Genomic DNA, 16,259 nt, shown 5'->3' on the forward strand with positions numbered 1-16,259 from the left:
AGATCTTTTTTCAACTTCCGAAGGAAACCTCACTTCCCTTTCAAATTTTATTTCGAAGCATGATAGCTACATGTTTTTACCTTCTGTCAGTAATATTAACAGGTAAACAAATGTTATTTATTAGCGTACACTGATATTAAAAGTTCCTTTAAATTTTAATTGAATGGTTTTTGAATCTGTGAGACATTTCGTGAACATCAGTTTATTATTTGCTATGATTTTGATTACATTTAGAAAAAAGAAATAAAATCTTTAAGTGTTAACAAATGTGTCCCAAACCTTTCAACTGTACAATGCATATTTTTGTATATATTTCAGTCATATGATTAAACAGTTATTATTAATTACAACCGATGATTATTAACAGAAACTAAATATAGCACTTAAATTACATATGTTATGATAATTTATCCCCTTGACCGATTATTTCTATTAATAATGCCTATAAATTCTGTCAAAAGTAATGAAAATGACAACATGATCTTAGCTTCAGTCTATGGAATGAACATCGGGTCAGTTTTTTTTTTTCAGGAATCAGAGCGTTGACATAAACGTGCTTATTATTAATAACCAACAAATAAGTCGATTAAAATTAATATTTGGTGAGAATTTATTTTATGAACCGGTCATTACCAATAATTACCCAATTTCATAAAAGCTTTAACACTGACTTATGGATGCTGCATAACAAATGTGGCTATAATCACCGGTTATTATTAATTATAACCAGTTTCATTATTTGGAACGTGATATCTACATACATCAAGTGCTCTGGAACACTATTCCGTGTATGACTTTAAAATTTGAATTATTTTCATTCACTTACCATTCATTCCATTTTTTTTCAAACGTAATTCTATGTATTGGGGTGACATTTAAGTTCCTGCCGTTTCCTCCTTATTGTTATTATTCTTAACATTCTGCGTGTTATTAATTTTTTTTTTTTGTGATGCTGTTTTTGATCATTCGAAAGAGTATTTCTTTTTCTAGTGGAATCTACGATTTATTTTTTTGTTCGAGTTGATTTATGTTAATTTTCAGATTATCAAAATGATAAATCAGATTGAAAAAAAGGAGTATTTTCAATAAATGAACGAAAGATATTTAATTGTAGATACACAGATGAAACACCGTAAAGCGAACGCTAAACTAATGGAGAAACTTTTCATCGTAAATTCTGTTTTATCTCCATAACTAACTTAAAATTTTCAGGCAAACCCAGAGTGAGCTATGAAGTTTCAATGGCTAAAAAAACATTTAAATATCAAAATGCAAACAATTTCGGAGGAGAACTTCCCATTATGTAATAAGTGATCCTCTCATACTATGTTTAAATTTTGATATTTTGAATTTTTTTCTTCATTATTTGAAACTTCATGGCTTGCTCTAGGTCTGCCTGAACTCATTCTTTCCATACTTTAAATTTGAAATTACTTATGAAGGTAAAAGAAAATTCATAATGATAAGTTTCTCCCGTAGTATAGCGTTCTCTTAAGTCTGCAAACACTTAACTGCACAATCTTTATTAGGAAAATTGAAATTTAAAAAAATGCATTAATATTGTTAATAAAGCAAAATCTTCCCACAACAGCCCGTTGTGGGAAAGAGAGATTATGAAGATTAAGACTCCACAATTTTATGAGCAATGGTAAGATGGTCAACCTTAAAACGCACAGTGGGCCAGCATCCAAGGTTTCGAGTCCAAAATTAGTATTTCAATAAAATTTGTTTCAAAATTTGGCGGGTTTTATTTAGGGGTTTTTATGTGCAGGTAAATTGAATTCCTAATTAAAATTTTGAAATATACTAAAAATACCAACAAAAAAAACAAAATGGCGGCTGAAATATGGCGAGCAAAAATAAAAATAATAATATAGTACGTTTAAATAATTAAATATAGCAATGAAAACATAATAATTTTCGTAATTTAATATTAAAAATAAAAAGCAAATTATATTTCCGAAGTAATATTACAAAATAACGCGAATTAATTACAAAAAACTCAAAAACATGAAGAAAAAAAACATCATTTTTGTTTTTCGGTATATTTGGTCCACCTTTGCAATGCGGGTAAAATGGGGCAGGTTTTTTCGAAGGAAGAAACATCAAAGAAGACAACAACAAAGAAGTTTAGCTAATTACCTCGTGGAACTTTTTGGAGATAAGTTTCGAAAGTGATTCAAACATTCTAAAATGTCAAATGATAAAATATTAACTATAAGTTTGTCAAGAGTATTAACTAATCCAACAAATTGAAAAATTGTACTATAATTTCAGACTAATTACTTTGATAAAAGTGTAACAGTAAGGTGAAATTCCTATATATATATTTCTGAAATATAAATTTAAAAGTCACATTAAAAAAAAATTAACATATTTTTCACTACATTGTACTCTCGTCGGTCCAAAAAGTAAATTATAATGTTTGGAATGATTATGAATACTTAATTTGGGCGATATTAAAACTGCCTACGCATATTTTAGTTGAAAACGTAGTTTTGACTTTTGGCCAAAGATCATGGTCTTCGGGCGCACAGTGCAACGGTACGATGGTCAACCTTACAATGGTACGATGGTCAACCTTATGCATCAACAAAATTTTCTTACAAGCTGGTACCCATTGATTTGAACCTAGATGGGCTTTAAACCGATACCAGGGATTGAACCCCACTCAATGACAAAGATTCACAATAAGAGCTTAGTGTTTTTAACACTGAGTTTCAGCGATTTAATGTTGCTAATTGTATACAATAATGTAATGCCAATATAGATTATTTGTTTGTTGAGAATTATGCTATCGGATTTTTTGTTCACCAAAAATGCTTTTTTTTTGTCGTATGCCTGTTTTTAGGCAGTGGGGGTGCGATTGTTCCTGTTTTTCAGAGACGCCATCTATGGCCAGGAATACGACTTCTGCCATGCCATTCACACAACCACAACCCGTTTATAGGGCGGGTCACATTCACACACAAGGGAGAAAAGACATAGGACACACAGGGAGAGAAAGAAACACCCATGCCTTGCCCGGGATTCGAACTCAGGAACTTTCTGATGCAAGGACAGTTCCCTGCCCCCTGCACAGACCGGTCGACACCAAAAATGTTGGGACAATAATTAGAAATGTCGTATGGTTGAAACTTCCAATTCTTTTCTATGATTAGCTATGAGTGATCATTTGAGTTCTTTTCCATATTGTGTTGAAAAATATGTTCTAAAGAAAATAGTAAAATCGTATTGCAAATTAACGACAAGCAATGACTTGTCATTTTTATCAATAAGATATTGAACTGATATTTTTAGATATTGCAGCTCTGTCAGTAAATTCGTCAAAAGTGATTTCAAAGAGACAAGCACAGACTTCGTGCGACAAGGGATGGTTTCCTTTTGGTAAGGATTTTTACTATTTTTTCTTCCACATGATGTTGTGTGTATCCCGAATTGAAAAAACGTTAAACAAACTGCACCAAAGCAGGTAAAATACATTATATTAAAATCTTAAAGTTTACTTTCTGCATAGTGGTTTTAGTTACAAATCGAAGAAACTTAGTACATACTTGTTGGTTGAGAACCTGTGACGTGTGGATCAGACATTGACCCTAACGTCGATTTTTATAAATTTATTTTTTATCATACAAAAATGAATAGCTTAATGAAAATATTAAAAAAAAATAATAACAATCCAATAATAATCACAATAAAAAAATAATAATAATCCAATTTTTTTTAATAACAATTTATTAAAAAAATATTATCAAGAAGACGATGGCTAACTGCCTTTCTCTTATATATTACTGCACCTGAGTATGATTCATGACCGCCGATCATAAACTTAGCCTTTGCCTTCATTTTGGGCAACCATGATGCTGAAGTCAAAACATGGTATGACGTCACGTCTTATAGGTGATGAACTACTGTATGATCCTCAATAACAAGCAAATGAAAGCAAAGATTTTTATAATAATAATAGTTACGATTATAAGGAGGAAATTTTAATTGATTTCTAAAATCTCATTCTTACGCATATTGTCTCTAAAATTTTTCTGCCAAATTAAAACTGTTATATTTTCAACAAGGCAAAATTTAGGCATAGGCTTAATTAAAATAGGGTGTGACGTCACTTGGACTGCAGCCCGAGGCCCCGTTGAGTAAAGATAGGGGTCTTCATCATTATGAAAAACAAAAATTATAAGACTTTTATATTTGAAGTTGTTGTTGTTGTTAATTTACGTCGCACTAGAGCTGCACAATGGGCTATTGGCGACGGTCTGGGAAACATCCCAGAGGATGATCCGAAGACACGCCATCACAATTTTGATCCTCTGTGGAGGGGATGGGACCCCAGCTTCGGCAGCCCAACGACCTGCACGCGAAGTCGAGCACTTTACGGTAGCACAGTTTAACGAGGAAAAATACCGCACACCCTCGGTCCCTACGCAGACTGATCCAAGTGGGTCACGCACCCGCACACTGACCGCAGCCAGTGATGCTTGACTTCGGTGGTCTGCCGGGAGCCGTGTCTTAACGATCAGTCCACTGCGGGACGTTTTATACTTAAAAACTTGCTTTTAAGAACTATTTAACTATAGATCTTTCAACGACTTCCTTTGAATTCAAACAAACCGCAATTATTTTTCCTCGTTTCTTGCATTCTTTCTTTTCTGCCATGCTAACTACACAGTAAAAAATGCTGTGCACTATCTCTCTGAGTTTGACGTTGTTGTTGTTGTTAATTTTGCGTCGCACTAGAGCTGCGCAATGGGCTATTGGCGACGGTCTGGGAAACATCCCGGAGGATGATCCGAAGACATGCCATCACAATTTTGATCCTCTGCGGAGGGGATGGCACCCCCGCTTCGGTAGCCCGACGACCTACGCGCGAAGTCGAGCACTTTACGGTAGAACAGTTTAACGAGGACCAATACCGCACACCCTCGGTCCCTACGCAGACTGATCCAAGTGGTCACCCACCCGCACACTGACCGCAGCCAGTGATGCTTGACTTCGGTGATCTGCTGGGAACCGTGTCTTATCGATCAGTCCACTGCGGGACGAGTTTGACGTTAAAGAAATCAAAATATTGTATGAAAGAACACTTTTTTTCAAGTTATCACCAAATTGCTAGTTCTTAAAAAGTAATGAATAATATTTATTCCACTTCTATAGAAAGTTCGAAATCTTTTGTATAAACTAATATAGACTATAGGGATAAACTCTGTATAGTATAAGTTCATACTTCGACTGATATATGGCGTTTTTCGTTTACGAAGTAGAACATTAATGTGATTTAGAGAGGTTTAAAAAGACAGTAGTCACTGCCACAAAATCTCTGCATCATCAGGGAGAAAGAACTGCGAAAAGATTATTATTCAGTTCGAAGAGATTGGAGAAAACGGCTGTGGAAACGGCTTTTAAATGAAGCTTAAGTGGAACCAAGCATAACACGGCATCTCATATTGCAGCAATAAGACTAGAAACTAGTCATTTTACTGTTGATTTCGTTGTGACGCGTTTTCAACATGTGTTTTATTTTATTTTATATCAGACGTTCAGCAGCAGACCCACTTTTGGGTTAAAGGCTATCAATATTCAACAATGTAACCTTCTAATTTTGAGTTCTATCCAGAAAACTAAGAAACTCCTGGATCAAGCATTCGAAGAATAATTTCTAATTAGCCATCCACCGTGTAATCATTCTGAATAAGATTTTTGAAAATAGACTGCAGGTTTAAATATTTAAAGTTTAATATTAATACTTTTGCATAGGAATTAGCGTATAATAATTTTAAATAAGTTTTAAAAAATCATTCTAATTTCATAAATGAAATTTTATTGCTATTATTATTAATATTATTAACGTAAAAACAATGAAAAATCATTGGTAAAGTTTTAGTTCTGAGGAATTCACAGCTATTTGTTCGGTATTCTTTTGTGTTTGTTGGCATAATTCAATGATTATTTTTTCAAGAGGATAAGTGCTACAGAACGGGAGGTACTAAAGAAATGAGGTTGAACTGGGAGAGAGCATCCGAGCGTTGCAGAGAGCTCGGTGGAAAGCTTGCTTCCGTACATTCGAAAGAACAATTAGGTAAGTTTCAAGGAGTAAAATTATTTTCCGTTACACTTTATTCACAATATTTTTTTCAAGAGATCTAAAAGAACACAAAATATTACGGAGTAAGAAAAGATTTCGATGCCTGATTTCAACAATTATTCATTTTGAATTTTTCAGCATTTAAATAAATGATTAATGGATTTAATAGATTCAAAAAAATTAATCTAATAAAAAAAACTAACAGCCATAACAAATAATTATTACATGGCACAATTTTTTTAAATCTGATTTTGAATACAACAGCGTTATGAATTAATACAATTTTATACAATGTTAGTCAGTAAGTTTAAATATCACGCTTTTAGATAAATTTGTTTTAAATTTCAACTGGGATCAGAATTTTATTTTTACATAAGCAGATCAAATTAACATTTCAGGACAGTATAAAATTAATTTAATATCTCTCTATATTAATCTATATTAACTGCTATTTCGGGTGTTCAAATTAACGTTACATTTCATTTTGCTATGCAGAACTATGAGATATGGAAACTTGAAGTTACTAAGGTGTGTAAAAAAGTATACAGGAATTACGATGGAATAAAAAAATTTAACATTGGATATTTTGCTCTAGAATTGTTGAACTTGTAGGAAAAATACCACACACGCCGCGAGAATGCACCTGCAGAGTTGAAATTTGACATGCTTAAAGGGTCACGTTTGTTTATGAGCTTAATTCAAAGTCTTTATCAAAATTTAAATTTGTTCGAAAGTTATTGAAATTTTAAGTGCTATTTCGAAATTTTTTTCTCACTTTTTATTGTTTTACATTCCTATTTGAATTATTGTAAGTCTCTTCAATGAATAAAATTACTTCACATTTTTTTCTTCTTGAGTCTCCTACTCTGTACTCCTTAGGTTAATTTTATTTCAAGTTCAGAAGGTAATTTTTCAAATTCGTGCCGTCTATTTGTAATCTTATCTATTATAATTATTATCGTCTATTTGTTGCGATTAAAGAATTGTTTTACATAAAGCTACAATAAAAATGTTTCACGCTTTCATGAGAAATATTTACTTCTAAGAAGAAATAAACAGTGATAAGCAATTAGTGATGAGTTGGTGAGCGGAGCTAGCTGCAGCGGAACCACGTAGTATTTTTAAAATAACATATTGAAAAACTCTTCTAATCGAACTTTTGTATTAATTAGAGTGAATAATTTTGAGTTACCTTACAACGAAAGTTTTTTTTTTTTTTTTTTTTTTTTTTTTTTTTTTTTTTTTTAGGAAATCGTGTTTTTTTATCAAATTTAAAACAGAATTTATAAAAGCTAATAATTTAATTTTCACTTCTTTTTCAAACTGTTATGAATAATTAAATTTTTTACAATATAAGTCAGAATTTTTAGATATCTCGTATTTTAAATTTTTTTATAAGAGTCAAAAATGCCTGATCAATAGAAAGTCTGAAAAAAATTAAGATTTAGAGAAACCAAAGCTATATTGCTGCAAATTTTACTTACCAGAAACTCATAAAACGAAACAGAAATTAGATTAACCATCAAGGACTAGTATAGGGACTATTATAATTCTCTATATCTATGTTTTCTACGGTACGTATAGTTTCCGAGGAAAACATATTTAAAGTGTGAAACAGAATGGGATGTCTCAAAAATTAACGACGACTTTAAATAACTAATTAAGGAAAAAAAGGGGTATCGACTACACACTCTTCATGAAGATGTTGACTGAAAGGCAATATCTAATCACCCAGAATGTTAAAATAAACATGTTGGTTCATGTTAGTGGCCACCTCAGTGAAGGAACCCAATCCATTATAAGAAAAACGCCCCCAAAACATGACAGACCCATCTTCGGCCTGAACATGACCTAGCACACAGTCAGGATAAAATGCTTCATCTGCTCTTCGTTGCACTCGACGACGGGTGTCTTTTGAATAAAGGCAAAAACTAACTGAAGCAATTCCTATCAGGTTTGGAAGTGATTTTGATTGACAAGTCGGGAAGCACGTCTCCGGTCCCTTTCATGCATGATCTTTTCCCGACCACAATTCTGACGTCGTCCTTCGTGACCACGTGTATTACATCACTGCTTGTAGACATGTTGAACAGTCAGCATCGAAACACCGACAAATCTAGCAACTTCATTCATTGTATGACCGTTGGCATGGCCAAACACAATTGCCCCTTTTTGCCACTCGATCACATCCTTACTCTTATCCATATTTACACTCAATTTCCGCTTCAAACAGAAATATCTCGCGGATAGCTACTTGCTTTTGATCACGTTGAAGCAGTGTGCACGCAACTGAACACGTCACTTGACCACTGCATCATCTAACAAAATTCAACGATACATCAGAACGACTAGGGTGCTTGCAAACTAGGGTGACTAATTTTTTGTCCGATGAGCTTATGAAACATTGTGTTTTGCTACTGTTGCTGCATATCGGACCATTGTTGCGGCAGATTGTGATTATTTTTGAAACAATAGTTTTATGTCTCGCACAATTTGCAACGCTATATGTAGACGAGCTTTGTAACTAAATTTAGAATTTAAAGAGGAAAAAAAATCGTGAATCCTTGAGTGCAATCTGCGCATATCGAACTCCTTTTTTAATTGTTTATCAAAATCGTCTACCATTTTTGTCCATTCAAGCTTCAAATAATTATTTTAATGTGTACATACCTCAATAATATGAAATATTATTGTATTGAAATATATATTATATGAAATATATATATTACATACCTCAATAATATGAAATATTACTCAATAATAAAATTCGAAATTATGTTCAAAGTAAAGGCATTGGCATCAATGGCATTGGTAAAGTCTCAATTTACTGACTTAAAAATCTTAAACCGGTTTAGAATCGCAGATTTGCGCTAAGAATATTTCATTTCTATGTGAGTAAGAATTTAGTCAAAATAATATTTTAAAATACGTTCTTTTAGTGAATTGTAATTCGTAATTGTAAATTGTAATTGCTTCAAATAATTTAACTTTAAAATGGTTTTTAATTTATATTTTTAGATTTTTTAACAGCGTTTCTTCTAATGAACGTAAAAGAAACTCTGTGGATTGGACTGAATGACCGAGATAATGAATCTCAATACAAATGGGACGATGGTACGCCTTATGATTATTGGAATTGGGAACCAGATGAGCCATCAGGTCCCAGGCTTGAGAAGGTTTTAATGTTTTTCTTACTTTTAACTATTTACTTCGTGTGAAGAAATTCGTTCAAGTAGTCTTATTTTTCTTTTGTTACTTATAGAGTAGAGAGTAAATCTTAAAAAAGCTGAAACTTTTAAGAAGTTGAAAACTTTGAGCCATAATACTTGTAGAAAAAACTTGTTTTTGCAGATGATAGTATGATACTTTTTTTTTCTTGAATTATCATTGTTTTGCTTTTCTTTTCAATTTTCTTAATATTTGAATTTCAGTTTATGATTATTAAACAAAAACTTTATTTATCCATGTTCTTTACTTTTTAAAACCAATAACAATTACTTTGTTCTTCAACATTTGATAAACTTTTGTTCTATGTTTATAGTAATAGTAAAAGTATAAATAAAGCTGTTAAACAAGTTTTTTTTATTTTCTGTTGCATGAGATTTTTGAGCAGATTTTATATTCTTACGCATCATTGATTTGAAATCTGCAATCAGTTTAAATTGCGAACTACTGTATTTTTTAAATTACATTTTTATCTATTTTTGTTTTTAAATGTACAAGTTTCAACACTTTATATATAGTATATAACCCATTTTCGAGAATATCGTCATACGCTTTTTAAGGCCACTTCCCTATTAGAAACTGTTTCTTCGTGTGCTTCTGAACAGGTAGTTATAGGGAAGTTCCTTTAGCCACGTACGACGACATGGATTACTATACAATTTTAACCCTGATGCATGTGTCCTAACTCCCCTAGAAGTTTGGCGAAAAAGTTACGCGACCCCCTGTTTCGTATAACGTTTAGAAACATGTACATTTCGACAATAATAAACTAAAAATGTGACACTAAAAAAATCTGTAGCTTCTCCCCTCCCGATTTTGGTAAAATCAAGTATTTGTATAATTACAGCAAAAAATTTATTTCCCCGGATATGATAAGAATGTTAAAAAATATCGAAAAAGATTAAGTGTCTGAAAAACAATTTACATTCTTATCACAAATATCGATACGTATTCTTTCATCAGAATTTGATTATGTTTTTGTTTGTTTTTTACTTAAACATCACGAAACACTTAGTACTCGCTAAGATATATTTTATTTTCTTGTGTTTACGAAACCAACATACATTTCTTAAATGAATTTTTTTTTTTTAATTTCCATTTATTTTGATTTATTAAATCTTAAACAGGAAAATTCGGAAATTTTTATTATGCCAAATTACCTAACTATACATTGTCTTGATAACTTTGGTTAAATACGAAGTTAACTAAAACTCTGTGACATGAGCTCTAGAATTATTTAATCCTTGTACTACTAAAAAAAGGAAATCATAAATCATTTGTTCGTTCCCGTCTTAAATATTTTCGCAATATTTGATGCAGTCTTTTTGACAAGTAGATTAATTTAATAAAACTGATTCATCCGTTTTAATTTATTTATTTCATCCATTTAGGAAGATTGCGTGGAATTCATTATTTATTCTGGAAGAGCCAATGGAAAACCCGGCCAATGGAACGATTTAGAATGTGGCCATGACAGAGAATTCATTTGCCAGAAAAAGGGAAGTAAGAAAATTAAATTTCTTAGAACAGGATTTATTAAGTAGAGTATTAGGACAATCTTTGCTGAAATTTTTTTGATTAAAATTAACCCCCATATGTGCTACATACAGATCGAAACAGCAAAACCGTCAACAAAAAATTCTAAGGAAGCCAAACACCGCGAGTTGTCAAAAACTGGAGCTACTCTCTTTTGGAAATCTGGCTTAATGCACGTCTGTATCAATACTGACCTAACACAGATTTTGTAGCATATGTATGTAGAATTGTTATACGGATTTTGTAGCTTGTTCAGTGGTCTCATTATAATTTCGTAATTTACTTCCCTGTTGGGGGTAGTATACCTTTTTTAAGAACAACTATATTTTAGAAATTCCTGTATCCGGTTGCAACACCTCTTCAAACAAAATCTCAGTCAAAACAAATAAATAAATAGAGTTTTAAAATTATCGTTTGTGTCGTCTGTTTGTTGTACTGATTTTCTAATCACTAATGTCAATCGGAATTTTTTAGAACTTTTGCAAGGTACACGTTAAATCTGTTGCAGACTGAAAACCCTCTCGTTGGTTATAGAGCCCCTGAATTAGAGGAGCCTTAGTTGGTTGTGATGTGGAAATTTGAAGAGAAGGGTAAGGGTTTAAACGCTGTTCATAACTTCTGACCGGTTTAAAATTATGTGACATTCCTGGTTGACCATTAAAGGAATATCTAACCCTATGAAACGAATCTAGATGTTTCACCATGGTTGGATAATATGATGAGGATTAAACTTTAGCTAACAATTTACCTAGCTATATTGTGGTTTGAAGTTCAATTTCCATTGGATGTACGGTATAAAGGGTTTCTAATATAAAGAAATGTCCAAATTAACTTCACCAAAACTACCTGAACTTAAACCTTACATCAATTTATCATTAACTGATTTATAATAGCAGTGAGACATCTTTCTGTATAACATAACTAGTAAAAATAAAATACAGTGTTACAATATCAAAGAGAACACGCAGATAACTTATGAACTGACGAGGATTGATAAGGCTCATTTACTTTAGAGTCGTTGATTGGACATCTCAATTTCTAACCATGTAAATCAATTGTATAATAGTTTGGAACAAAAAGTTTCTTTTTGTTTTCAATTCGATGGATATTGATTGAACGATTCGATAAACAAAAACAAACAACTTTATTTTTAGTTATGATGATGAGATTATTTCTTATCATCACATGGTTACACACTGTTCTTCCTCGTTCATTGAGAGCATGCGCATTCAAAGGTTACAGATGGAGCTGCTCCACATTTTGTTTACATAGTCTCTACATCTAAAGTTATGTGTTATAATTTGGATTTAAAAATTCAAAGAAACGGAGTTATACATATGTCAAAAACGCGTATTAAAAACACTGAGGTTTATTATAAAACAATAAATATCCAAATTTGTTAAGAAATGTAGTTTCACAACTTTTAAGAAAAACTAGAAAGTTGTCAATTTATTATTTTCATTTAGAAAAACAAGCCAGAAGATATACAGATGCTAGATTTTGCTCTCCCCGAATTGGAGGCTGGAGATTGAGAACGTCGTGCTATCATGTAATTGAGAAGAAATTGACATGGCAGGATGCTGAAGATTACTGCATCGAGACACATAATGGTCATTTGGTGACTATCAATGACTTTTCAGTTAATCTGTTCATTGAATATATACTGAGAAATTACACAGAAGACATGTGGATTGGCATTAAAACCAAAGTATGTATTACAATTCATATTTCGTGTTATTCTCAAGTATGTATTCTTGACTGGCATATTAAAGAGTGGGGGCGGAGTTATCGACCATGCCAACCTTCATCTATCAGAAGGTACCTCGTGATTGAAACAAGTTAGCATGTCTTATATACCAGTGAATTGATGTTTTTAATATTCGTAATAGTAGTTACGCCACAATACTCCCCCACTAGAATTTTATCGGGGATAGAATTCGATGAACGGATCTCACTAGTTGCTGTACTTGTGAAAGACCGTGAGAGCTGTTTGTTGAGTGCTGAATGTGAGAGCTGTATTAACTTCACGTCGTTGCTTCTGTGTTGCATTTTTGCATTCACAAGTAGCAAGTCAACTGTTCAATGTGGACTATCCATCGAAGTAGGTGTTACCGTCAAGTTATTTTGCGAAGTGGACGTTACTGCGCGTTCACATCACGTCAGGAAATGTGAGGGCGGAGTTATCGATCATGCCAACCTTCATCTATCAAAAGGTACTCTTGAATCAAGTTACTGCGGAAACTAATACTTGGTGCACCGGAGTACCTGGCCAAAAAAGCCACCTCCGTAAATTATATGGTTACAAACTGAATCAAAGGCCATTGATATTAAAATTATTTGGGTTCAGTGGCGTACGCAGAAATTTTTCAAGGGGGGTGTTCATAATTTTCTGGAACTACTAAAAGAAATTCGAGTATGTTATAAAGCACTATTATTTCCCGAATTTAGACAGCTACACAAATTTGAATTTTTATTTAGACAACATTGTATAGTTAAATTTTGATTTGATTTTTTAAATTTAAGAACATAATGTAATATCTTCTGAAAAAAGTCATATGGATGGGAAGTAACACTTTGAGGGCCACTTTCACATTCATCAGATTTTGTTATGCTACAAACGTTTTCTTCAACGGAAGTATGTCACCTTACTAATTTCAGGTCGTGATTTTTTCTCAAAGTAATTAAAAATTGTTAAATTCTTGCGTTTTGACATCCTAAAGATCCAAGAACAGCAAATATATATATATATATATATATATATATATATATATATATATATATATATATATATATATATATATATATATATATATATATATATATATATATATATATATATATATATATATATATATATATATATATATATATGTATATATATATATATATATATATATATATATATATATATATATATATATATATATATATATATATATATATATATATATATATATATATATATATATATATATATATTTATATATATATATATATATATATATATATTGGAACAGAAATATCCGCTATGTTACGATCTCAAAGTTTCGAGCTGGAATGAATAACTTCGATGAGCACAGTATCACCAATGGTATTGTTACTGATTTCTTCACTAGTCGAAATAGTGGCGACGACGGGTTCGGCGATTGAGTGAACTTTTTGTTAAGACAAAACAGATTTAGCGACAATTGTCGCTAAATACCGGCAGGATACCTCTTAGCCCGACTAACTAACTCCACTAACTAACTATTCAAGTTTTATCAGAGTACCTATCCAGTGTTGGATATCTGCTCTTTCATCGCAATAGAAAAATAAATTGGAGGATAGGAAGGGGGTTGCTGCGTTAACAGTAAGTTAAATCTCAGAATGTACAATAGTTGAAAATCATAATTCTAGTCTGGGTTACATAACAATAAATAACAATAAAATCCCAATTTGATATATAATAATAGAAACAATTGAAGATAAATTATTTACACTATTCTAGGATTCCAGAATCATCGCGTAAAGACCTCGCGAATGCCAGCCAGTCTCGAAAACTATCGCGACTGACAGGACAGGAAGGAACCAGTCCGTAACATTATCACGTGAATTTGGTTTCAAAAGTGCAACCCTATTATAGTAAATTTTTTTTCAGTATTCTGAGAAATACCGTGAGAAAAAAAAGTAGGCATAAGGCAAATAAAAATATATAGTCTTAAAAAATAATAGCCCGCATAATTTCTACTAAAATTTTCATTTTTGCCATTGTCTGAGCTCAAGGGGGGTGTTTAAACACCTAAACCCCTCCCTTGCGTACGCCACTGTTTGGGTTAGTAAACTTAATGTTAGGTAGCTAAATAATATTGCGGTAAAAAAGATAGAACAGGGATAACACGGACAGGTAAAAACATAAACAAACAGATAAAGTCATAAGTTCTTTAAATTAATTATTATTAATTATTATTCATTTTTAATTTATAACTATTGACAAATAAGCAGTTAGTGGTTAGCATTGTTAGTAGTTTAATTAGTAAATTGAATCAGAATGAGCCACAGTAATTCCGCGAAGGATTGGGCCTACCCAAGAAGATGGAAAAGGGTAATGGTAATGATGAAAAAAGACATAAGGAGACAGTCAGGGGGATAGAAAAATCAGCAATACGACTCAAACGATGTCTTGAAGATTTTTATAGTTATGGAGAATGACCTTAGGCCGTCTCCTGCACTTAGGGTCATTTGGGTCGTATATGAGGAAGTAAGGGGGTTGCAGTGTCCAGTGCTCTTAAGAAAATATTTAAGAGAACTATTTTTGTATAAGTCAAGAAGGCTAAGCGCACAGGTGTCATTACGGATATTTTTGTTCCTGAAATACCAGGGTGAATTTGTGATATTGCGGAGGGTTTTATTATAAGCACTCTGTAAGAGTTTAAGATTTGTCTTTGCAGCCCCCCCCCTTGAAGGTGGGTGCTGCATATGTTAATAGGGGGGTGAGAAGCATTTTAAAAATTGGAATTCTGTTATTAGTGCTGGGGGGAGAGTTCTTTTTTAGAATAGGATAAAGTGCACATCTTGCCGCTATGAATTTACTCTTAATGCTTTTAAAATGATATTTGAATGTCAGGGTTAATGGATGTTTTTAATATTCGTAGTGGTAGTTACGCCACAAAAGCAAGTTTAATTCTGTTTATAAGAAAATAACCGAAACATATCGTTTTAAGGAATGCTTTATGAGACATAGATAATCCCATGTCACACTTAATAAATATGTAGGAAAACTAATGAAACATTTTTAAGTGGTTAATTTACTACATCTGTTAAGACATTATAAGCTCAAAATAGTCGACTGCTTAGTTCTAAAATCTAGCTCCAAACAAAATTATTTTTCTCAATTATAGAACAGCTCAAAATTTTTAAACTATTATTATAATTGGTAATAATTTTGATTTAGATCTTTTTTGTGTTGTACATTATATATTTACCATTTCTATTTCATTTGCAATTTCAAATTTCATTTCAAGTTCTTCCTGTAAGGCTTTATTCTTTACCCTCTAAATTTCCGAATTTGCTACCATTTAATTTTACCAGATACCTCAGCACTTTCTTACGTTATTGTTTTAAATAGTTTTTTTCGAATGCTTAGAATAAATTTCAACAACAATGGTCTTCTGGGTGGTTTGTTGCCTTTACAAATTGGATGGAAGATCCAGGGGACTTGCTGGATGAAGCATGCGCCATTCGTAATTTGAACCACCAGTGGACAACAGTCTCTTGTAAAAGACCCATGCCTTTTATCTGTGAAACTTCTACTGGTAATTATTTTAAGAATAAAAGCTTTATCGAATTGAAACTTTTTGTTCAAGTAATTTTCATGAAGTCACTGATGTATCAATAATTTTAAGATAAGTATTTAAATTTATAAAGATCG

General features: G+C 32.1%; 1 protein-coding gene across 2 annotated transcripts in view; it reads left to right on the forward strand.

Moving 5' to 3' along the window:
- The first annotated feature begins 35 nt into the window (after positions 1 to 35).
- The window catches only part of LOC107448577 (macrophage mannose receptor 1), a 29,531-nt gene continuing 13,307 nt past the window's right edge, over positions 36 to 16,259 (forward strand). For both annotated transcript variants that reach the window (XM_087168050.1, XM_087168051.1), the window contains exons 1-7: positions 36 to 102; positions 3,301 to 3,387; positions 5,966 to 6,085; positions 9,110 to 9,267; positions 10,708 to 10,819; positions 12,319 to 12,560; positions 15,975 to 16,143. In XM_087168050.1, the coding sequence (XP_087024176.1) occupies positions 60 to 102; positions 3,301 to 3,387; positions 5,966 to 6,085; positions 9,110 to 9,267; positions 10,708 to 10,819; positions 12,319 to 12,560; positions 15,975 to 16,143 (931 nt within the window). In that variant the 5' untranslated portion in view covers positions 36 to 59. The remainder of the gene's footprint in view (positions 103 to 3,300; positions 3,388 to 5,965; positions 6,086 to 9,109; positions 9,268 to 10,707; positions 10,820 to 12,318; positions 12,561 to 15,974; positions 16,144 to 16,259) is intronic.

This window comes from Parasteatoda tepidariorum, chromosome 7 (genome assembly GCF_982258835.1).
Source record: "Parasteatoda tepidariorum strain Cologne lab strain chromosome 7, Ptep-v5.0, whole genome shotgun sequence".
Classification (NCBI taxonomy): Eukaryota; Metazoa; Arthropoda; class Arachnida; order Araneae; family Theridiidae; genus Parasteatoda; species Parasteatoda tepidariorum.